The following is a 24,045-nucleotide window of genomic DNA, read 5'->3' on the forward strand; positions in this document are numbered from 1 at the left end:
TGGTTTCTCACAATACGTGGCTGCATCTTTGTACTTTGAGGCCTTTATTGTGCGACATCTCTGATTTCTCGAGGAATCAACCAACGCCTTCGCGCGCCTCGTGCGCAAGCCATTTTATTTCACGCGTTTCGCAGAATTAAGAATTGGAGATTGGAACGGTTCAGCACGGCGGATTCAGCAGCCGATAACGGAGGAGGTGAGGTTGTAGAGGCGCGTGCCGTCCTCGCAAGAGAAGTCGCTGAAAACCCTCTGCATCGCCGTGTTACTGGCAAAGGGAAGGAGCCACTTGTAATCGCAGCCGCGACAGGTGAACCGGTTACCTGAAACCAAAAGTCACATGAAAAGTTTAATATGCGGAGCTCTATGTTCACCGGGTGTTTTGCATATACACGAACTCAGATCCTCAACGTCATGTCATGGCCATTGCGTTTTTTGGACATTTCAAGCGTAAATTGTAAGCATATATGGCACGCCCCTGTGTCCCTTACAAGCATTACATTGATACGCGGCTTATTTCTGTACTAAAATTGCCATCAAAGATTGATTACCTAATAAGAAAAGCTCCATATGCGCAAGGAGCGGACAAGCAGAAGAACTTGCACGCCATGTAGTATTTACAACCAAAATTTAAGACACGGTCTTAAAAGGAACTCACCTCGGGTGAGCACTTTGGGCAGAATGGAGACAAGGCCCTTTTGGACATTTTGAAGCGCGCCGATGATTATAGGATGAAAAACGTCTTTGGGAAAAGAGGTCAAGTCGTTATAGCTGAGTGTTAGTTCGAGCGGGAAGGTCTTCTCAAAGGCCTTGGGGTGGATGCTCTCAATGCGACCCAAATCAATCTGGATCTATTAGAGAAACAAAAAGAAGAAAAAATGCAAAGTTACTCAAGCTTGATCAGGCTAACAAAGTCCGTGGAGCTCAGAATGTGCGGTTAACGCGAACTACAACCTCGCAGAACCACCTCGATGAAATTTACGTCCCTCGACTTGGGCTCACATGACGTGGTAACGTCCCGTGACAGCGATTTCTCCGCTAAATTTAGCGGAGAAATTAACATCGCGACTTGAGTTCACATCACATCAATTTCCCTGTTAAATTTAGCGAAAAGTTTGACATCAAGTGACGAGGTCCCATGACGCGCGGTTATGTTACTTCTACTTCTCTATATTTAGCGTGAAAATTGAGGTCACGCGACATTTATTTTCTCCCCTACCCGAATGCCGAACGCCCGGCACCGACTTTGGGCATTCGCGTTCGAGCAGTGAATAGAGGAAAGTCAGTAAGCTGTGCATCTCTACTCACTAATCATTTCAAACAGAACTCAACGCTTTGACGCCCCCCCCCCCCCCCCCCCCCCCCACCCCACCCCTTCCTGGCGATCTGAGATCCTCCTAATAAGCCAGGCTTATTGTTTAAGCGTTCAAGTTCTTTGCTTCGTTATTTCTTTTTCGACGTTCTTATCGGCGAATCCCACAATGCTGCGAACATGACTCGTGGCTTTAACCGTGCCGGCCTGCTATATGATTTCCGAGAAGCTCCTGGCACCTTGAGCTCCGGGTTGTGAGGGAAAATGGACATGGAGTTTGCGTCGAGGCTCTTGATGCGCGTTTCCTTCATCTTGAGGGTGTCCAGACTGGGCAGGCCCGCGAAGGCGAACGCTCCGATCTTCTCAATGGGGTTCTTGGAGAGCACCAGCGTTCCCAGATTCGCGTTCTTGAAAGCGTCCATCGGGATGGCGGTTATCTTGTTCTGCGCAAGGTTGAGCGTCTCCAGGCTTTCAAACATGGCGAGGCTGTAAAACAATCGCAATCAAGGTCTTTACCATCAGCTACAAAGCCTTAAAGGGGTCATGAAACGATTTCATGATTTCGCAGAAGCGTACTGGTCCTAGTCTGGCACAAGTTACTCGCACTGTTCGCCACTCGCGAATCAAGGCGAGATCCGTGCTTCGAATGCCGCGTGGCAACGAGCTCAAGGAGAAAACTTGGTACGCGGCATTCGAACCACAAAGCATATATGCATGAGCACGAAGTAAACATCATTCGAACATGTTTGAGGCGTGGATGCAGATAACTGTCATTATGTGACCGTGTCTTTTGTAATAGGATGTACATATAGGCAGTTTGACTGCGGCTTTACTGTATATAAGCCGTACAAGAATAGGGCTTCCGCTGTAGCTGCCACTCTAGAGAGATACCATTCCGTTAACCGTCTTCTGTACGCTGTCATCTATTGTATTCTAGGCTAACGCGTACTGCCCATGCTCATTAGCTCTCTTCTGCGGAATACAGAAGCCGCGCATCTGTCCATAGCCCGTAACTCGGCACTTTGTTTCTGCATGGGCAATAAAAGCACCGGAAAGGTGCTTTTATTACCCATGCAGGTGTGTGCATGCAGATTGCCTGATAGTCGGGCCTTGCCAAAGTCGTGTCCACGGTTGCCAGACTGGTGCTTCAAAGAAGTGTTTTCCGCCCACAGTGGCCGGACAAACATCTGGAATGTGGATGCATGTAAACCTGTACAGATGCTGGCGAGTAAATGGACTCACCTTATCGCACAATTGGCCGTTGCTTTTTGTATGCCGTGGAACGGCACCAGGGCTCTCCAATGCATGGTTCCTTGGTGATACTCAAGTTTCTGAACTCACTAGTCAATTCGAGCGCGTTGTTATATTAAATACCTAAAAACGAAACAATAAAAACATAAAAGACGTACGCGGACAATCCCACTCTTTCAACACAGAGTGTGGTCGTCTGCGTACCAACTTACCCCCTAGTTACACTAGTGCTCTCAACTATCATTAAGCCAGCGGTAGTTGGCACCACCCAACTTTCATTGAGCTCAATTAAGTTGTCAAATGTTACGCGGTACAAGTGCCTAACCACCCTTGTTGAGATGCGCGTCAAGGGACAGAAATGAAACCGAAACGAAGCCAAAACTGATGTCAGATTACCTTTTCTTAAAAAGTGATGCAAATGAAATATATACCCGATTTTTATTCCCTACAAACGTTTAAAACAAAAAAAGAAATGTTTTTTTTTTTTTTTTTTTTTTTTTTTGGGGGGGGGGGGGGGGGGGGGGTAAAGAAACGTTCATTAAGGGCACAGGGTAAGGTAAAATTGAAAAAGAATTCGATTTTAGTTTTTTTCGTAATTTGAAAAGTTTAGTTCTTTCTGCACATTTTCCATTGTCCCGGTGTTTTTAGAAAGCTATATTTCGGGCTGAAAATCACTTCTTCCGAAAGCAAGTAGCAGGTAACCACGCCTCCTTTTGGGATACACTCCCTGTTTATCGATGAATTCTCCAACAAAACAAAATCAACACAAGACCTAAAAGCTTGTCCAGTAACAGATAATCTCAAAAAATTATTTCGCAACTATTGCATAGCTTTTTTTCAACCAAGACAATCACGAGACGCTGTGCACGTTTCTCCCAGGTGTGTACCGTGTGTACATTCAAGCGTTTGTGTTTTCGTAACGACAAAATGGCGCCATTGAATGCTGTTCCTTGATTCAATGGTGGCAGCATTGCACAAGCCAATGTTTTGAAGTTTTGTGGATGGAACCCTGTTTGGAAAGCCATCAAGTGGCTGAGGGAAGTTGACGTCACTCTAATATACTTTACGGACCAAGCGACATGGCAGGTCACAAAAGAGGCCCGGCAAGCAAGGCGATAAGCCTAAAGGCGAAGACATGACTTTAGCAATGCCTTTCAAGCTGGAGGCTATTGAAAAAATGACTCTGAGGCTGTTGGTGCCAATAGAAATTCGTTATTCACCAGTTTTTTTTACTTTAAACTCAATTATCTCAAAACAGTGTTTTTTAGTACATAGGTACCATTTTTTCCTTAACCTGACATTATGGAGGGTTGATTTTGTATTCCTACCACATACATGGGTGTTCAAAAATACTGAACTAAAATTAAAAATGTGCACCTAGCAGTTTTTGAGTTACGAAGTTTTTAATAGATGAAAACAACTAAAATTTCAGTACTAGAATAAAAAAAATAAAAAAAAAACTTATTTTAGATTGGTTCAAATAATTCTAGTTCAGTGGATAAAACACAATATTTCAAACAAAATGATATTTACATGACAAGAATACTCCTAATAGTCACCGAGAAAAATGTTCCTCAACATGGCCTCAAATGCATGGGGAGTATAGGACTTACCCTGTGCCCTTAAAAGGGGAAAAAATACTCGTTCGTTGTTTATACAGCAGGAGTTTAGTCTACCAGTTTGGAGCACGTGGAGCTCTAGTGCTTCGTCTCAGCTTAGCAGAAACTGACTGCAAAGACTGTATAAGCGCGAGCGGCTAGCTTTGACTGCCTTGACTGGAGCACTCGCTGCACGAGCGCTCGTGCAGCCGCTGAGGCTTCATCCAAAGCAACTACCTCGCGCTTTTAGCATACGCGGCTAACAATAGTTCATGCTAAGGTGAGTGGGGTGAGACAAAATAGCCCACTCGGCCACCGACCCCCCGATAATCAGAACGCTTCACACGAATTCAAGCAAGAGAGGCATAATGAAAGTCTCATCGGCACCGACATCACAATGGCCGCCCTCGTCAAGCTTTGGCTTCCGCGACATGCCGTGATCGTTGTAGCGGCAGCTCTGGCCCCGAATAATAAGGAATTGTAGTAGACCGTTTTTCTCCTCCGCTACGGTATACCTGAAGAAAACGCCGCAGCTGCGCCTGCGCGCCGCCAGCCTTCTCTGCATAGTTCAAGGTCTTGTGGCGGATTACGGAGCGCTATACGGGTGCTTAGCGGGCTGCGGAAACGGTCTACTACAATTCCCCAATACCAGGGGTGGATTTAGGGGGCAAGGGAGAACGACCGCCTCTCCCCCATCCCCCCCGCCCCCTTTTTTTAAGCTCCCCAAAGTCAACTTTGTTTTAATAAAATCATTTATATACACCAGTCAAAAGTTTAGTTTTTGTTGACATAGCAAATATTGGCTTAACAAAATTAATCTAGGCAACGTTTCCACCGTAACGTCATATCTCAGCATACTCCCCCCCCCCCTCCTTCGCCAGCCGAACGCCTACCTCCCCTCCCTGGCCTGACCCAAAATTCCGCCCCTGAGTCATCCCTCTTCCGACAATACTTGCTGCTACGATACTTTCTGGAAACCTCCCCCAATCTTCCGCAATAGTAAGTGCTTCGCTGGCGCTGACCATGGGTGGACGCCGCCATCTTTAGTTTTATTGGGACGAATCCCAATCGGTTAATTGAGGTAGGCCAGCTCGGTTGAACTCAATGATCGTTAGCGGCTTCAATGACAGTTGGCACTGCCGCGTCGCCGATCGTGATTAAGTCAACTGTCGTTGGCTTAATGACAGTTAAGAGCGCTACTGCAACTAGGGTATTACACTAGAAGATTAGAATTTCCGTTTAAAGATTGGCATGCTTTGCTTGTTACTGAATGGTAGATGGAGTCAAAGTTGTGTAGCTGCTGAACCTGGACATGCCGAACCAATCAGCAATAAGCTAAGTGATTCATACTCAAGATTCCGAAACACGAGCGCGCCGACACTCCTTGCGCCATCTATCGGCAGCCGTTGCGCGACCTTGCGGTACCTGCCCTTAACTCAATAAAACAAACTAGTTTTTTGTTTTTTTTTTACAAAATTTTAAGTGGCGCATTTTTCTGCTCTCAACGATCTTTTTTAATAGATACAATTTTGTTCATCGTACTAAATTGAAAGGTTGAGTAACAGCGTATTTAATTTAAACAAAGAAAATGGGACGGTGGATAATACTACTGACTTTGCCGCCGCTTACCGCTTGGGAAATCAAACGTCTACAATACCCACTGCACTTGCATGTAGTGCATGAGCTTGCTCACACATCTTAAGACAAATCTTTTTTTTTTTTTTTTTACAGCAGAGCTGTTAAGGGCTAGGTTCCCCAGGATCGTGTCCGTGTATGTCGACACAAACCTACCTGGACAGCTACCGCCATCTATAAGCGACGGCGGCAAGCACACAACCAGTATGGTTCCCGCCGTCGCTCGTAGATGGCGGCAACCTTTCCAGCTATAACAGATGAATGGATAGTTGAGCGCGTTGGTGGGGATTCATCGTAGGAAACAGTGCGAAAAACAGACGACGACGAAGAAGAAGCACACAGTGTATCGAGTACAACTCCGCTGGTCTTCCTTCTTCACGAGAGTGGAAAGGCTGAACGATTTCGTAATGCAGTCATATTTGGTTTGTTGGAATTTACAACCCACAAATGTACAATCCCGCGCCATCTTTGCGTTAAACTAAATCCGCTGTTACGTTGATCGTATGCATGATACAAAGACATGGCGTTTGCTGCAGACGTTATGATAGAATCCTCTGCGGACAGGCATTTTCGATGGACGTTAGCTTTATACATGCTTTGAAACCGGCTGCAGACAGTTTTTTCACGACCAATGTGACGTCATACCAGAAAGAAAGGCGCCTCAGACAGTTTCATGCAGACTGTCGTTTCTAGTGTCTGCAACTTCATTAAAGTGTTTGGCCAATGAGGCAGATATGGTGCACTGTCTGCGATTCGATACGGTCTTCCCTTTATTACGACCTTATGATCGCATCAAGTCCGTCCTTATCGGCTCTCAATGAGCGATAAGACCGACTTATATTAGCTGAGCCCGTTAGAACGCACAACGTCAAACCGATAAGCCTTTCCACGATCAATATTTTATTATAGGACGCCACCTCCGGCACTCTCCTAATTTCCTTGTCGTGTTGAAATCCCACGAATGGTTGATAAAGAGCACTTGTCAGTTTCCGCACCTGCTTAACTGCCGAGTGGCTCACAGCCGTATGTATGAGAAAAATCACCCGATACGCGCCACCTTTGATTCGAACGATAAAACGCGACAGCGGATATCATTTGCACGAGTCAAAAGCAGACGGTGAGATTGTACGTCTGTCGGATTCAGGGAAGCTAGTGCGATAATTCGCGTCCTTCAAACGAAAATCCGAACGAATGTTATCTGAACATCATTGTTGTCCAGCCTTTCTCTTCGTCCGTTTAGAGCCGCGCTGTTTCAAGCAGAAATCTATGTCGTGAATGGTAGCAAACACTGAAGCTGTGGCAAAATCAAGTGTTCGGCGAAATCGAGTGTTCGACAAACCTAAAACTCGTTACAATACATGAGAGTATGCAATAAGCGTATGTACACTGTCCCACAATATGAAAGAGCCGTTAACCGAGGCAGTTTATGCGGCGCTGCTAAGTGTACTTATTCCAGAGGTTTATTTTCAGAGAAGAGGGTGAAAGAGGGAAGAGAACAAAAATTAATTTATTTTCGTATCCCAAGCGATCTGTGCCTGGCGAAAACGAATCCTGCACAGTCACCCGATATTTCCTCGTCGAATGGGTCTTTCATATTGGCGGAGACTGTACGCGTTTTCTACGGTGTACCCTACCCGCCGTTTTTGCGCGTGACTGCTCACACCGTTGTACCTTAAAACCACTTAAAATCTCTTCCGACGAGAAAGCACACTGGCGTCATAGATTGGGTAGTAGTGTAAATTTTCGTATATTTTCTTCCTTTGCGCATTATTCTTTATTTTGTGTGTTGCTATTTAAACTGAGATTTCTCAGAGATAGTACGTATGTTTCATCTCGTAAATACCGTTAGCGAAGCCGACGGTCTTTAAACAATAGGCCGCCCTATTGTTTGAACACCGGCGGCTTCGCTGTGTTTCCATCTGAGTTAAGCCTTTTCCATTTCTTTTACTTTTTCCTCAGGTAAGTCCGCTCTTTGCAAATTTTATAGAAAATATGCACCACCTTTGGGCAAACTTGTGCCCGATACTTGACAAATGGAATGTATTACAATTACAAACTCCCGAGCCTCAGATGTAATGGATTACCGCTACCAATTGCGTTCACTGAACAGTAACGGATAACTTTACTCGTTACGTCACAAATTACTTCCGCGTCACTCCCATCGTACACTTATCGAGAAAAAAAAAGAAACAATTTTGATGTTATCAAATATTTTGCGCAACACTACTTTCCATTTCCCATACGCCTGCACTATGGCGGCCTTGTAAAAATAAAATAATGTATTTAGGAGAAATAATGCATATTCCGTCTCACTAAAACCGTGCAGTACAGTCAAAGTTACGGGAGAGAAAGCGTGCCCCAACATGTTCAAGGTGAAGGAAGGGAGGAACATAGAGGAAGGCTGGGATCCCAGCCTCCCTCTCCTCTTCCTCCTTTTCCTACTCTTGAAAAGTTTGGGATAAACTCTCTCCCCTGTAGCTTTAACTGTACTGCACGGTTTTAGTGAGACGAAGCATAGGTGCACTCCTTTCACGTGTAAGCTGACAAGGCAGTAAAAGCTACAACCAAAGCCGCCATCCCGCTAGCTTACGGCGACGGGAAATGATCCCTGGAATCTCAGCAGACAAAGCTAGTGGTCCGCATGCTCAGTATCAGCGTCTACTTCCGCTAGGGAATTCAGAGGTAAGGAACCGATCCACGCAAACTTCCTTTTGAAACGGCCCTTCAAGCAGTGTAAAAATGAAAAACAAATAAATACGAAGAGCTTTCTACTTCCCAGGCGAACAAGAAAAACACGATGGGAGAAGATGGAAGAGCCTGCTCGGCGTTATCTTCTTGATCTTTGTTATGCGCACATTTGTATGTCTTGCACATTTTAGAGCGCAGCTCTTAGGCGCCCGTTTCCGGCTTAAGCGGCGTCGGCGTCGCCGTCGGCGTCGGCGTAATCGTGAGGTCACGTGACCCCCCCAAAGTCACGTGACCCCCCTCCCGAGGTCACGTGACCTCCCCCCAGGGTCACGTGACCCCTCCCCAAGGTCACGTGACCCCTCCCCCGAGGTCACGTGACACCGGGAAGGAGGGGGAGGAGGGGAGGAGGAGGAGGAGGGAGAACGGGAGGAGGAATAGCAGACAGGTTCACGAGGTGAAGAGGAGGGAGAAAGGGTATACCCTCCCCTCAGTACCCTTCCCTCCTCCTCCTCAAGAGCTGCGCTCTAATCCGGCGTTACAGGGAGTTATAAACGGCTTTCATTCTTTCTCGTGATTCTAGTGACCAGTCATCCATAAAATAGTGCTTCATTTTCGGTTATTCTCCTCTTCACGGTGCTTTCTATTCTCTTGAACTTTATAGTTTTCTGCTGCTGAATTGTCTGCACATATTTCTGCAGTTTCTGTATTATGGTCTGTTTGTTTTAAATTAATGAGTAATTAGAGTTATCTGTTACCAATATTTAGTAACGAAATTATATTATGAATTACAGCCGCAAAAAAAACTATCGTGGCAATTACACAATTACTTGAAAAAGTAACGGATTACATGTAATTTGTTACTAGTAACGGATTACTTCTCAAATCTGCCCGTGGGCAACGTGGCACAAAATCTTAGCACGATATGTTAAGAAACCGAATTTTGCGGTTGATTTAAAGAGCCTGGCCGATGTTTGAGACACCCTGTAGGTTGGCAGCGACGTTCCGCCATTTTTGGCTCAAGTGCGTTCCAGCATGCACCAGCTTGACGGTACTTGTTCATAAAATCCATCCAGCGCTCTAAGAGTGTTCTCTCGTCGTAAGAGATCACAAGTATTCGGTCGTAAGCGAACGGAAATGTATGAACGGGTGTTTAGATTCCCTCACCTGTCGTAGTCAATCCTGGATAGGTCGTTACCGAAAAGGCTCAGTTCTTCCAGAGTGTCCTTCGAGTTAACCAGGGCCTCTAGACTGAAGGAAGTCAGGTTCTTGTTGAGGTCAATGTAGGCTTTGACAAACTTGAAGTTCCCAAATACTCCAACAGGAAGTGATGGAACTGGAGTCCTTTGTATCCAGAGTCCCCTGTGCTCACTGGGTCCGCCGACTCCGAAGGCCTTTTGCAGGGATTCGGTTGTCTTGGCTTTCATGCAGTTGATTCCGGAATAATCGCATGTGCAGGGGCTCATTGTTCCTGGTGGAGGACATGGGTTCGTCTGGCCTGCAGTCAGCGCCACGCTCCAGGCAACCAGGATGAGGGTGTATCTTGAAAAAACTATCACAGTTTTATTATTATCATTATTACTATTATTGTTATTAAAGGGAAACTGAAGCGGTTCTGTATTTGAGAAAAAACACTTCAATGACCTTCATTCTACCTCCAGGATCAGGAATATCGAGATTATTTTTCAATTTGGTGCACGGAGGCTTCAGAAATTAATTTTCAAAGTACCGCCGAAGCCCCTCCTTCCCGGGGCGTGACGTCACACTAGGTGTTTTCGGAATCTCTGCTCACGCGCATCTTCAGCGCCTGTCAAAGCTATGCACGCGCATACTTGCTATTTTCAAAAAAGGTTAGAAAGAGACGCCACGACTGCTGTCATTGCGGAAAAATATACCTGGCAAGCTTGCCATTGCACGCACTGCCCACACGAGCGACACGCGCTTGGCGGCCCAATTATCCTAGTATGACGTCACGACTGGTCGGAGGTTTTTCGCGTTTTCTCGCTTTTACTTGCATCTTCAGGGAAAACGAATGTGATATTCAGATTCACGGGATAAAAATACGCCAGAATTCACCTCTAACTCGTTTTTTTCAAGAAGCGTTTCAGCTTCCCTTTAAAGGACACATGCAAAGGAAAAAAATTTTTTTTTAAACGGCTTAGATGGAAAAAAGACGCCATAAAAAGATTTTACAACGAAGAAAAAAAATTTTTAGAGCTATATTTACGGCGCTATACGAATTTGTAGTTGGCGCCCGCGGGCACCGCGGAAAAGTGGTCTGTATTTATCACGTGACTGGTCTTTATTTATCACGCGGTGCTTGCGTTCTTTCGGAAGCTTCCTATGGCCTCTAAAAGTAACTTATTCATCTTTGTTTGAAGTATAACAAAAAACTAAGATGAATAAGTAACTTTTAGAGCCCAAAGGAAACTCCTGAAAAAGCGCAAGCAGACGTGATAGACCTGTGCGCCGGTCAGACGACGGCGGCGGCGCCCCGAAGCAGACAGACTTGTGCGGCGGCGGCGACGGCGGCGTGGAGAAACGCGTTGAAGCGGCGTTCGCACAACGCTCAGCGTGCGGCGGCGACGCAGCGCGGCGGCGCGCGGGCCTACCACGTGACCAGCGGCGGCTCCCGCGAGCGCCAACTACAAATTCGTATAGCGCCGTAAATATAGCTCTAAAAAATTTTTTTCTTCGTTGTAAAATCGTTTTATGACATCCTTTTTCCATCTAAGCTGTCTAAAAAAAATGTTTTTTTCCTTTGCATGTGTCCTTTAACGAAAAAATTTTGTGAAAAATAAAATTTGAAAGTTAAACATAATAAAAGATGTATTTTGAGTTATACATTTTTATCGGTGTTTCAAAAGCGCTGAAGATATAAATAATGAAGCAATTGCGTTAATGCTTGCAAGCGTACAAAATGTTAGTACTCTGCTAACTTTGTAAATTTCAGTTACCTCTGCAATACCAAACACTTCAAATAAAAAAAAAGTGAAAGCCGTTTACAACTCCCTGTAACGCCGGATTAGAGCGCAGCTCTTGAGGAGGAGGAGGGAGGGTACTGAGGGGAGGGTATACCCCTCCTCCTCCTTCTCCTCCTCCTCCCCTCATTCTTCAATGTCCTCCGGGGGGGGTGGGGTCACGTGACTTCGGGGGGGGGGGGGGGGGGGGTCACGCGACCTCGGGGGGGGGGGGGGGGGGGGGGGTCGCGCGGTGCATTATGGGACATTTCCCATAACGCACCGCGCAATTACGCCGACGCCGCCCAAGCCGGAAGCGGGCGCCTAAGAGCTGCGCTCTAGAATGATGCCATAAAGCTTTATCAGACGTCATAGTAGTATTACTCGTCTTAACTTTGTCTAATCTTATCCTGTCATCACCTTTATCACACTTCACTACAAAACTTTCCTTCCGTAATTCAGGCGTCCTGGATACACTTATTATCCAGTATTTATTTATTTTTGTTTCTTGTTACGAATTAACCAAAACGTTGGTGAAATGTTACTCTGCATTCCTATAAAATTATTATGAAATCCCTCTCGGAGACTAGACGCGCATATTAACACCCGCTAGATCATGGAGACAAAAATCAGGCGTAGCATTTCATCGAGGAGAGTCCCTTGCTCATATAAATCATACGACGACAAATGAGGCAGCAAGCCTAACATTTGAAGCGAAAAAAAAGTGGTATTAACGTTGGTAAGAGTAAAGTTATATGTGAGGAGAGTACAAGTGATGAAAAAAGAAACTAACGGACGCAAACGACCGTTTCTTCATTAGCACGTGGTTAAAAAGAAATGCTTTGTGACAACAACGCAATCAGAGAAGTAAACAAATACTTCGTTCGCCCCTTTTTTCTTGCTCTATTTGTAGTCTCTAAGAGCTTAAGAATAGCGGGGCGTGTCGATCGAGAACCGATTTTATCATTATCGCTCTGCAGCTAATCAGATCGGGGCATTCGTCGATAAGAACTGCAAAAGAACAAATCACAGGGCTAAGGGCGTGAACACAACGATTCACGACACGCATTGCTTTGAAAGACCATGAAAGAATTTTGAAATAGAATTTCATCTACTGCACGTCGTAAAAGGCGTGAAAAGAAAACCAAAACACAAAAATAAAGAGCTAAAAAAATTTTCGCTAAAAACTTTTAAAAGAAAGCGATATATTTTATATCTTCTTCAAAAGCACAGTCTTTTCACTGCGACGCATGCGTGGTGCCACTGCACGCCAAATCCACAACGCCTATTGCATAAGACCCTACCTCACCAGCGCCGCGATCATAAACAGTAAATTGCCGGCAAATGTTTCACAAAAAATTTGTTAAAGAATATTCTGATCCACATTTTGTTGAATAATTAGCGATGTGACGGATATTGCCGAATTTTATGATGCTCCGAGCTATGCGTTATCTATCGTGTGGTAAACGAAGCAAGAGAAAAATCGGACTGCGCCTGCGCTGTTTCGCGATTCCTGCTCTTTGTTGAAAAAAGTGGCGTCGGTGGTGATGATCGACGTGGCCGGCGTGGTGGACGCTCATCGTTCTGCGTAGAGCGCTATCCTTGATTGAATTCTCGTCCCGTGTCGCCACGATAACCCAGCACGTCCTAGAACGGTAGATTCATCTACTCGTGCGGTGATGTTGTGGCGGCACCTTCGATATAGTAGAAACGCTCGTGCCGTCGTCTTTGTTTATATACTTCGACTACAGTGGTGCTTTCTTAGCATTTGTCTCCTCGAACGTCGCTCGGATTTCTTATTTTACGCATTCCATGCGCGGGATCAAGCTCAAGATATTACTGTTGCGTGCTGTATTTAAAGGCGTGTATGAAGAATGCGTATTTTGACGCGTTTTTATCACTTGAAGAAAGTGATTAGTGTTAGCATTTCTCAAACGATCGCAGCGTCTATCGTAGAAAATTCGCGCGACGAGATTCGTAGTATCAGTGAAGTCATGTTTTAAAGTCGTGATTGTCGAAGACGGCGTACCGCATCGTTTTCTTTTCTTTTTTCATCCACTCTGCCCTGCGAGCCTATATCCTCATAAAATAAAGGTTTATAAAGCTTGAGCCCATGAAAAACCCTGTGCATTTTCTGCTGAGCCAGTGAGTGATAGCGTGTCCTCTTTTTAGAGATGCCGCGGAAACGGTTGACGGCGGTAAAGAAGTGGCTGCCGTGCTGAAGACCTGCTGCGCTTCGTACCGGCGTATAGGACCAGTCCCATGCTGTCGCTGTACCGCAACATATATAATTAAATTTCGCTCAGCTGCGATGTGTCCGTGACTATACTCTGTTTCACCTTATGATGTACCGCAAAAAGGCTACCAGCGCGAGCTCCTTGCTCTAGGCACATCTCGGTGGCACAAGCTCTCGTGCGTTAAAGGGGCACTGACACCCCAAAGGTCGTATTTATTTTTATTGTCTAAAACGATGCAAGTTGCAGTCATAGACACGCAAAAAAAACCGCATCGCGAAAAAAAATTTTCCCGCGCGCGCGCGCGCCTTTTTATTTTTGGCGTTTGATTTTCCCGCGTCTCGCCTCCTCGCTTCTTTTGATCGGTGACGTCAAAAATCAGGAAATTTAGAAGCTTTGTAGGCGACATCTCTATAACATTTAATTACGGCAATCCTAAAACATGTTTTTTAACGCAATTGCGAACGCACTACGGCCCTTCTTTTTGAAATACCAAAAATCGGGAGTTCGTTGTGGTGCCGTCTCCTGGATTTGTATCCTCCAACGGAAAACAGGCGACACCGCTCAAAACCGGTCCGCCGCAACGAGCCGGCGCTAATCCTTTCCTCCTCGCTTTGGGTCGCCATGGCAACAGCAGGGAGTGGTGACAGGAAAGGGGACTCTCAGGTCTCCGCGTTTTTTGACGTCAAGGTACCGGCGCCGATCGCGCGGGAACTTCGAATTCGGCATTTGGAAATTGTTTTTTTACTTCACGAATACTGAATTCCCAAATCTCAAATTTTGAGGATAATGTCCCGGCATCGTTTTTAATCGTTTCGGATAATAAAAAAAAATATGATTTTGATGTGTCAGTGCCCCTTTAAGAGCAGCTCCCAACGCTATGAGCTCGCGCTTCTAGCCTTCTCTGCGGTACAACATAAGGTGAAACGGACTATATCGCGGTGATGAGAGGCGCCGATTCAGAAAACATGTCAGTGGCATCGGCACCATCAGCGCAGTAAAACCCTGTGGTAAAACTAAAGGTAAAACCTAGAGCACTATATAGCTCCATCGGAGCAGAGATGATGATGATGATGATGTGGCTGTTCCCTTTAGATCGGGCGGGCTCGAACAATACTCCTGCCCAAGCCTGGGGCATTTGCGTGTTATTTCCTCTTAACGTAGATCTTTTTCCACCAGTCCTCTAATCGTTTCTTTGTTGCCTCTACAGAAGGCCTATGCGGGCCACTGGAGGCCGTAGTCTCGTTCGAGGCAGGCCTGTCCGCTGATGCGGCTGGCCTAACCTCGATGGTTTGGTGTTCATCTAGAGAAACAGTGAAGCACAATACTTCGGCAAAGCTTCAGGGGGCTTTGAGAGTTTCGGTCGTTGTCTCGTGACCGGGATGGCCGGAGTCCTGTACATTCCAGTACAATGTGTGCAACTGTTTCGTCGTGGGCCACGCACACCCGCCACACGCTCGTGGTCACGGTGGAATCGAAGTGTCGTCTGTGAGACAGCGTCCTTAGTGCCCCGGCTCGTTCCTCAAATAGCAGACGACTACCCAGGCTATTATCGTTTAGCCTAGCCTCCGGACCGATGGTCCTCTTGCGTGCAACGTATACATCGAGTGTAGTCTTTGATGGGGCATCTTTGAGCCACTGCAGTGTTCCTGGTCGCGAACCTTTTTCCGAACCTCTCTCTCCCATTCCGTGGCCGACGACGCTTGGACAGGGTCGGCAAAGAAGCCGTACTTGCTTTTGAGCTGGTATAGGCGTTTCTGCCAGCGGGTCCACAGCCATGTCAGTTGAGTGTACCTGAACAGCCTTTTGGCCCACCGGCAGGTGTCCATACGTCGGAGACGTCCGTCGTAGGCGATTTTACTGGTAGCTTCACTTGCTTCAAAAGAGGACCATCCCAAATCACACTGGACAGCCTCATTTGCTACTGTACCATGACACCCTTGCGCTTGGCGCCCGACCTCCCTCTGCCTAAGTACTATGCGAGCTCGGATATCTCTAGGGACGCACACCACAGCGTTAGCAAAAGTCAGTCCTGGTACCACCACCGCCTTCCACAGCTCCCAGGTCACAACGAATTTATTACAGCTCCAGAGATTCCGTCTACGGACAATGCCGGTTCCTCTGGTGGCTGCTTGGCGGAGATGGGCGTGGTGCTCTTGCAAGTAGTCCTCTGTATTTGTAAGTGTATTAACAAACAAATGCAGTGTAACGCCATCTCTCGCCAAGTAGCCGCGAACGCCCGGAGGTTCCAATTCCTGTCAGAAATCCATGGGGATCATGAAAAAATTGTTGTTTCTTCAATATTGTGCGGAGGCATGGAACGACAATAGTTTGTTACATAATAAAGGAACATTTTTGAATAATTTGAGCTAAGTTGTGTGCCACGTAAGGACGTAACTTTTTTTTTTAATTGCCTGAGCGGCAATATGCAGCGGACGACGCGGCGACGTCACATCGATCACGTGACCTGGTCCGGCCAACCCAAAAAGCCCATCTCCGCTGCGTAAAAAAATCTTCTGCTTCAAACGACATTGCCTTGGAAATCGCCTTCTCGAAAATTCCACACACATCCAATATTATGAAAACTTTGATAAAGTGTTTAGTGCTTTACCAACTTCCCAACAGACTAGATTCGAAAAGTGTGAGCTCGGTGTTTATTTTTTAATGAGCCGTGTTGCGTCGATCTCTATGTGTTCTCCCATAGGGCAGGCCGCGTCCTGGAACCCTGAGTACCACGTGACACGCGCCAAGCTGCCCTGTCGGCCACGTTGTCGGAAAAACACTCGGATCAAAGGATTGCGCTACTTTGCTCCATAGGAGCTATATAGTGCTCTTGCAAAACCTGCAGGCACACCCGCCAGCTCGCCACTAACGCTCCTATTAGCGATGCGTGCGACCGAAAGCGTCGCTGCGGTCCACTGATCTCTAATATAGGGGGCTGGATGGCGCATAGCCGCTCTCCGAGCAGGGCGCAAGTGAAGCCACCGGAAGTTTGATACTTATCCCGGAAGTCGGGCGTCTGCTGGGCTTCCTAGTGCATTCAATCGATGTTTTAGTACGTACTTTCCGGTGTTTTTTAGAGGTTTTTACTAATCATGCTCCGAATTAAATCCCGAAAATGAGGCAATTGGACCTGAGACATATGCACACTTGCTCAACTAGAATCTCGAAATGTTTACATTCAATGGCTTCCCATGATACTTCTAGGGTCTGCATGGCGCTCTTACTGCGCAACAAGCAGGCTCTCTTGAGGTGACAAGCGAAAATCCAGCGCCCTCGACGTTTTTTGAACCAGCGCTTGGAAGGGTTACAAAGCCTGCCAAGCGCTCACTTCCAGGACAAGCCGCTTATTTCCGGTGGCTTCATACTTGTTTGCTCAATGCGCCACCCAGCCCCCTCTAGTAGAGATCAGTGATGCGGTCAGGTTTCCACGATTGGCCAAACCATGGGCATATGAGCATTGTAAGATTGTCAACTTTGACGGTGTTAGTTTCGGATTGCGATGGCTCCCAGCTTCCACTGTGCTTTTTAAACACACCACCGAACTCGTCCTCGCGCCTGATGGTAAGTAGCCAGGATAACAACTGGTGACGTCACGGCGAGGCAAATCCCAGTCGTGACGTCACAGATGGAAACCATAAGAGGGCGCCACCGAAACATCTCGGCGCTAATAGACCGATCTTACCAAGTTTTTGGCGCATGCGTGAGGCAGCCATAACTTTAGTTCAGAGGGGTAGGCAGGAGCGCACAAGACGGCTCGTGCCGCCTCATGCTCCACACATGCAGAGCTCCAGCGAGGTTGTCGCACGCGCAGAAAAACTAAAGTCCCCTCGATGCACTACGGCAGCGGTGGCGTACTCAAACTGTCTGGTGAGATCGGTCTATTCTCTAACTGCCCAGCGAACTTTCGGTTCCGTTGACAGCGCACGTCACGACCGTCAAAATTACGCCGCGGCTTGTTTCACGGTGAGTTGGAGAGGAAAAAAAACTCGATGTTTCAATAATTTTTCGTGTAGAAGTTAATAAACCGAAACGAAGACGGATGCCTCTTTGGCGTTCAGTGAACATTGACGGTTTAATGTAAAAGTTACTTGGCAAAAGTAAAAGAGATCATTTCATTGTCCCTTTAAGCTATGTACGACCACGAGGAGCACAAGTTGGTCCGCTTCTTTTGCAGGCGTTGTGATGACGTCAGAACGGCACCGAGCTTTGACTGGCTCCGAATGGAAGGATAGTGGCTAAACCTCAAGGCAGCTTGCTTTGAGGCGTACACGCCATCCTTCAATCAGAACCAATCGGAGCTCAGCGTCGTTATGACGTCACCACATCCTCCACAAAAGAAGTGGACAGTTTGATACTTTAGACCCTGCGTCGCAGTGTTCTTCCGCGGTAAAAGGGCCGTCTCCTTTCATTGCCGTCACCACGGCAACGAACGCCGAATGACCTTTTCAGACGGCGCGTGTATCACTGACGACCGTGTGAAGCAGGGAACACATGAGCAGCAGAAACGGGCGCGGCGCGCTGATTCCCATAGCAACAGGCCAGGACGTTGTGACGTGGACCTATGCCAAGCCGCCACGTCACAACGTGCGTGCAAGTTGCCATAGAAACTGCCGCGCGGTGCCCGTTTTTGTCGCTCATGTGTTCCCTGCTTCCACTCACCGCCCCGCTTGCGTCTGCGGCTGCGGTTGCGTCTGCGGCTGCTCATTACAAAACTAGTAAACTTTGGCTGGCAGACGGCGTTCGGAAAATCGGCGTTCGTTGCCATGGTGACGGCGATGAAAGCAGACGGCCTTTATGCTGCGGAAGAACTCTGCGGCCCAGCGATACGAGGTGCGTGCTGAGGCCCTTCCCGCGTGCTTTTCAATAGGTGGAACGCGAACAAAAAGAGTTAGAAATAAGGACCCCCTCATAATTTGACAAGCCCCACACGAAAAGGAAGTTTTTATACTAAATTTTAGAGTTTTTTTTTTTATTTGTTATTACAACAACATGGGTTTAAAATATCAATGTGCCAAGAAACGGACGAATTTGCGCTCCGCGTAGACATTTCGAATAAGACATCTGGTATAGAATCTTTAAAGCAACAGTCGCACTGTCCATACATCATACAAGAGACAGAGTGTTCGCTGCAGATATGATGAGAAAATTATCGTTCGGCACGTCTCAAGCAAGCATGTTGGACGTGCATGTTGGCTTCATGTATATATGTACACTTCCATCATGTCAGCAGACACTTATATGTACGGCCAATGTGACGGGACATTACACATGAAAGAAGATAACACGTCTAAGACACTGTTGTTTGCAGACTGTCTTTTGTAGGATGTGTTGGCAGTTTAGTCATGAGCGTAAAAGTTTGCCGAACGAAAACAGATTTCGGTCAGATTACTTACTACACAGTGCTTCACTCTATGCGGAGAGGAAGTCGTCTGCTACTCGCGCGGGGGTTGCGGTGACGTCAGAACGACCGCCGAGTTCTGATTGGCTCGGCGTTCTTCCGTCATCGTAACCCCTGTGCAAGAAACAGACGAACTTGCGCTCCTCATAGTTATTTGTTGATTAATTGCGTGTGCTAACGAAATTTAGAAGAGGTTTTTGTCTCACCCATATTCCGTTGCCTCTTCGGAGAGCCTGGCGATAAATGACAGCTTTGCAACTTGTAGACGAAGATACGATAAATCCGCAGATAGCCTCTTTTCCGTATCAGCCGCACGTCGACGCAGATCAAGTGCCGTATACGTCGATGCTTTGGAGGTCGTCGATAAAGAAGTGTCTCACCCTAGTGATGCCATAACCGTGGCAATCGCGCTCCTGCTATCGATTGCTGCATTTCCATGATGCCATACACGACGGTTATGTAACGTGTCCCCGACGTGGACTGATAACGAATAGCCCGTTCGACAGGGAGGGCAAATATGCACGTCGAAAATTTTTTAGTTCGATCGAGGAGCCGCGTTTAGTGTCATGGTATGAAAGTTTTCGGCGATTACCACTTGGACGAAAAATGCCGAGTCACTGGACCGTGGGCGTATCGTGTGGCATCTAGTGTTGCTCAGAAGAGAGCAACTGCGCATGCCCAGAACGCGTTCCACAGCATAGCAAACGAAGATAACAGCGTGCAGAAGGAGATTATTTTAATGGTCCATAGACCAACACACTCGTTACAAACAAGTTCGCGTTTGCCCACACCAGGTGGGGGCACTGCGCATGCGCAAAGAGCAGATTTGCTGACGCATTTGCGCATGCGCCGCGACGACAGTAGCGCCACCGCCGCTGTGTGACGTCAGAACCGCGATTTGGTATGTAGCTGTATAACTTCACTGCAGTGAACAGAGGGCGCCTCGGACAGCTGGCTGCTGGTCAGCGCAGCTAATGGCCGAAAAGGGCCAACTTTGGGCAAGACATGCCACCGAACAATTGGACGTACCAGCGCTTGGTCACATTTCGGCAGGGCACTTGGACATTCGAGATCGGGACCAGTGCCCCGGAGTACCTCTCTCAAAGTTACACTGAATGGAAAAACCTCCACCCCGCTAAACCTCCCGACCACCGCGAGCAGATCCTGGACTCTGCTTTTTTACATGTGAGGGGCCGATCCCGCTCTGTACATCTTGTCACCCATCTTTTCACCTATTTTATCCCCCCCCCCCCCCCCCCCTTAGGGTTCAAATGACTTTGGTCAAGAGAACCGGTGTGTATTCCTTTTCACGCAAATAGACAACGTTTTCATCATCATCGTCCCTTCATTGCTCGGCCGGTAATCCATTGCTCAAAAACCTCGCGATTTTGAAGTCGAGGAGCGAAACGTCTCGTGAGAATAGCAAACATAAATTCGTAACTTCATTTTGAAGATACGTTACCCTTATCACCGGTGACTCCAAAAACGTGCTCAACAGAGTACAAAAGCATACAGGTTATTCAGCAGCTGTGCATGGGTGTGGCAAGCACTGCCCTTCACTTTACGTTTCCTTTTATTTTGTTCGTTTCACTTCATCACTGCGATAGCGCTACAAAATTTTAACTTCTCTTGTCCCCAACGCAGGCTTTGTACGACATCGTATTTACCAATTTCTGTGGTGGGCATCTGATGAGGTAAAAGAAGGTCAGTAGTGGCAGATCAAGTCTGACGCGCGCGAAAAGGGTCAGCACACAAACGTAAGAATTAGCAAAACAGAATAATACGTAATCTTACTCTTAAGATTATTTCCCTGTTCCGCTTTTGAATAAGTTCCCTCCAAAAAAAAAACTTTCGGAAACAACAAGTGTGGTTAATCTGAGGTGTTTACCTTATTACCGACGGGATGACAAAAAAGAAGACTGCAGGATTTTGGCGTGGGAAGCCAGTGGCGTGCAGCACAAAGGCACGGACGCACGCTCCACATATCGTCTCGAGGCGGCTCGTTCTGGGCTGTTCTAATCTGCTGTCTGACAGAACCGTGGTCATCTCGACTCCCAGCCCCAACAACGTAAGCTGATTCTTGTTCACAAATTAACACTTGGATTTTCTACGTGCACAGGGAACCCCAGAGGGACGCGGAACTCAAGGTTTTGCAGACCTTGAGTCGTCTCTTGACCTTTATTACTTTCTTTTTAAACGACCTTCTGGGGTTTTGAAATGCGGTTCGAATTTCGGGTCATCACCTATTCCTAGCTTGAAGCTTTTCAAGTTCAACCCTTGCTACCGTTATTCGGCTATGCATGGCCTGTTCCATACGGATCACAGGAGTCCGCTCGCCCAGTCATGCCTTCGCCCGCAGCTTGTAACGCACGAAACCCCTGGACGTCCCTGTAAAAATAAAAATAAAAAGTTTTACTATTTTTCATCTCAAGGGAATTTCAACAGAGAAAGCTCGTGCACACCACGATCGCTGGCACGAGCCTCCCGCTTGAAAGCATGTCATGGTCACTCGTGAATCCACATAGAATGCGAACATCAGTTTTATTACCCCGGAACCTCGGGAACCATGATTTCAAGATAGGTGGATTGACGGTCTGTTTTTCACCAAAACTATCAACTACGCATTGTCCAACGCTCGGTCTCTGACAAAATATGACTCTAGCGGTTGCAACTAGATTACAGAGTTTTACAGCTTGCCGTTGCCGGGTTCCAACATTTATAAGCGATTTTCAGAAATGTCCGAGGAGAAAATGGTGTTCGACGAAACCCACGAATACATAGAACCAAATGGCGTCGGCTAGCCCGGAGACGGGCCTCATTCTCTTATTGAAAGTTTTCTAATTTTGCTAAAGGTTTTTGAATCCGATAGAGGCAAGCTGTGAGAGTCGGCATCTGGTAGGATCCACCAGCGCTTGATTTGACCGAACACTAACCGCTCAGCAACAAGTTGTAACTCGATATATAAGACCCAAGTAAAGCAATATTACCTAGCAAAAACAGTGCCTCCGCCTCTCCCACGTAAACGTCAACATTGGTGGGTCCACGGAGCGTCTACGCCTGGCATCAGCGACGCCGCCAGGGTGTCTCGCAGTGTCTGATACAGGTATAACAAACACGCGACGCTATAACGGGGCGACGTCAGACACTCGCATTTGCCGCTTGCGGTCATAGAGCTAGCTAATCGGATAATCTAAAGGGAATGGTCCGATGCACTGCAATCGCTTCGGAATGGCTTGACATAGCCACGGACATCTATGGTCTCGATGGGGCCATACTTGTGGCGACGCTTCGACGTGCGAAGTCTGTCTCTGTGTTATGTTTTTTTTTATATTTTTTTTTGCAAGAAACGTTTTGTGTCGCGCATTGTGTAAAACTAATTATGACAAGCACTCAAAAAACTTTAACTCGTTGCAGCATAACGAACACACTTGACCTACCCGTCCGCTCTCTTTCTCCGCTTTGCTATCGCTCTCTTTGGCGTTCTTTCTCGCGTGACCCGGATGTCAGCGCTTACGATTTGGCGCGTTCTGCTTCTTTCTTTAAAGGGACACCGACAGGGTTGCGTCTGCTCACCGAGGGTTTTATTTGCACATGACCTATAAGAGTCCAAATACCGAGAACAAATTTGCGGCTCGAAATTCGTTTTCTTTCTGCCCGAAAACCGCCAGTCGAGAATGGGCCGGTTTCAGGCGCGCTCACCCTCTATTTCATGGCCACGTGGCGTTCAAAGCATAGTGTAAAAATGTATTCAAAGTCGTGGGTCATCTAAGACACATATTCAATATATAAACCGGTGAAGTACACCAACTTAATTTTTATGGCTTCCAAAAAATAACTGTAAATATGTTAATTAAAAAAATGTTGCACATATGACAGGAAGTACATGTACTACGCCATTCTCAATATGGCGACGTACAGGGGGCTGGACAACGCGATGGCGGCGCACGACGGACCAACGTTGCGACGGACGGGGGAACGCTACTTCGGAACTGTCGTTCGTTTCGTGTTACCGGCCAATCGATCTTCAAGCGCAGAACAGCGAGCGGAGGGGACCTAAGTTCGAAACAATTGCACGACAAACGGTACAATCGACTTCATTGTCGTCGCCGCCTACTTTCTACGCCAGACAAGCGGAGGAACGGAAGAAACAAAAAAACTGGGTGGGGAGCGAGAGCCAGGTGACTTCCGGCAACTCCCTCCTCCCCCTTCACGTTTTCCCCCTCCTCCTCGGTACGCGTAGTTGGCCATGCATCCCCGTGCTCAGTCTTCGGTTTCGGAGCAGCGAGTTTTATGGCTTTATTAAAAGTGATACTTTGCTCTTCAGAAAAATATTGATTGAGTAGTGTGACACCACTAAAAACCAAATATTAATAAATTTAAAAAAAAGAATTTTTTCGGCGTGTCAGTGTTTTTTTAATTCCCTGTTCGCGGAGCACTCTAGTCGAGATATAGAATAAATTTTCCCCTTATGGCGGGTTGGATATAAACCAACGACGGCGTTAGATGCAGGCCTTAATCTTCAAGGGTATCGGTTAGAGTAGGCAACAAGTGCTGTTTGTGCTGTGATAAGGAAATAAATATTCCACAGGATGACAAACGCCCTGCCATTCCTGGTGCTAGCAGTGATGGCGTCGATGTGCACCTCCATTCATCTGGACCCAGCCGACGGGGGCTACATGCAGGTCCTCGTCGGTATTGACAGCAGTGTGAGCGTCAATATCGACATCCTTAACAACCTGAGGGTACGTCAGACATTCAGTCAAAGTTTAAAGGAGCCGTGTAAAGGCCCGTTATCACTCTTGCGACCGAGTACGACTGAGAGAGACGAGATCTCTTAAAATTTCTTAAATGTTTTTAGAATGAGGGAACACACTGGCATTGTGGCGCCATCTATGCGGTGACCCTGGAACTGCATTTCAGAAGAGCGAAGCTTTTGCGGGATTTCCGAGGTCAAATGTGCGTAATACCAATG

General features: G+C 47.0%; 2 protein-coding genes across 2 annotated transcripts in view; one reads left to right on the plus strand and one right to left on the minus strand.

Annotated features, from left to right (window-relative positions):
- Positions 1–19,646, minus strand: LOC8023261 (oplophorus-luciferin 2-monooxygenase non-catalytic subunit). The gene is made up of 5 exons (XM_040219287.3): positions 19,280–19,646; positions 9,646–10,030; positions 1,549–1,795; positions 656–848; positions 1–320 (listed from the first exon to the last, which is right to left on the minus strand). The coding sequence occupies exons 1-5, from the start codon at positions 19,281–19,283 to the stop codon at positions 175–177; spliced, it is 975 nt and encodes a 324-aa protein (XP_040075221.2). The 5' UTR covers positions 19,284–19,646; the 3' UTR covers positions 1–174.
- Positions 18,402–24,045, plus strand: part of LOC8023262 (calcium-activated chloride channel regulator 1) — a 54,797-nt gene continuing 49,153 nt past the window's right edge. Inside the window, exons 1-2 of the mRNA XM_040219280.2 lie at positions 18,402–18,505; positions 23,662–23,815. Coding sequence (XP_040075214.1) covers positions 23,663–23,815 — 153 coding nt within the window. The 5' untranslated portion in view covers positions 18,402–18,505; position 23,662. The remainder of the gene's footprint in view (positions 18,506–23,661; positions 23,816–24,045) is intronic.

The sequence above is a fragment of the Ixodes scapularis genome, unplaced genomic scaffold (assembly GCF_016920785.2).
Source record: "Ixodes scapularis isolate PalLabHiFi unplaced genomic scaffold, ASM1692078v2 PGA_scaffold8__174_contigs__length_109621045, whole genome shotgun sequence".
Taxonomy (NCBI): domain Eukaryota; kingdom Metazoa; phylum Arthropoda; class Arachnida; order Ixodida; family Ixodidae; genus Ixodes; species Ixodes scapularis.

Bases quoted from the DNA above. Each gene is read 5' to 3' on its own strand.
- LOC8023261 (XM_040219287.3), bottom strand. The intron at 1,796-9,645 runs GTGAGGGAATCT...ATTGTTTTACAG, and splicing joins TCCAGGATTGACTACGACAG to CCTCGCCATGTTTGAAAGCC. The intron at 321-655 runs GTGAGTTCCTTT...TTTTGGTTTCAG, and splicing joins GCCCAAAGTGCTCACCCGAG to GTAACCGGTTCACCTGTCGC.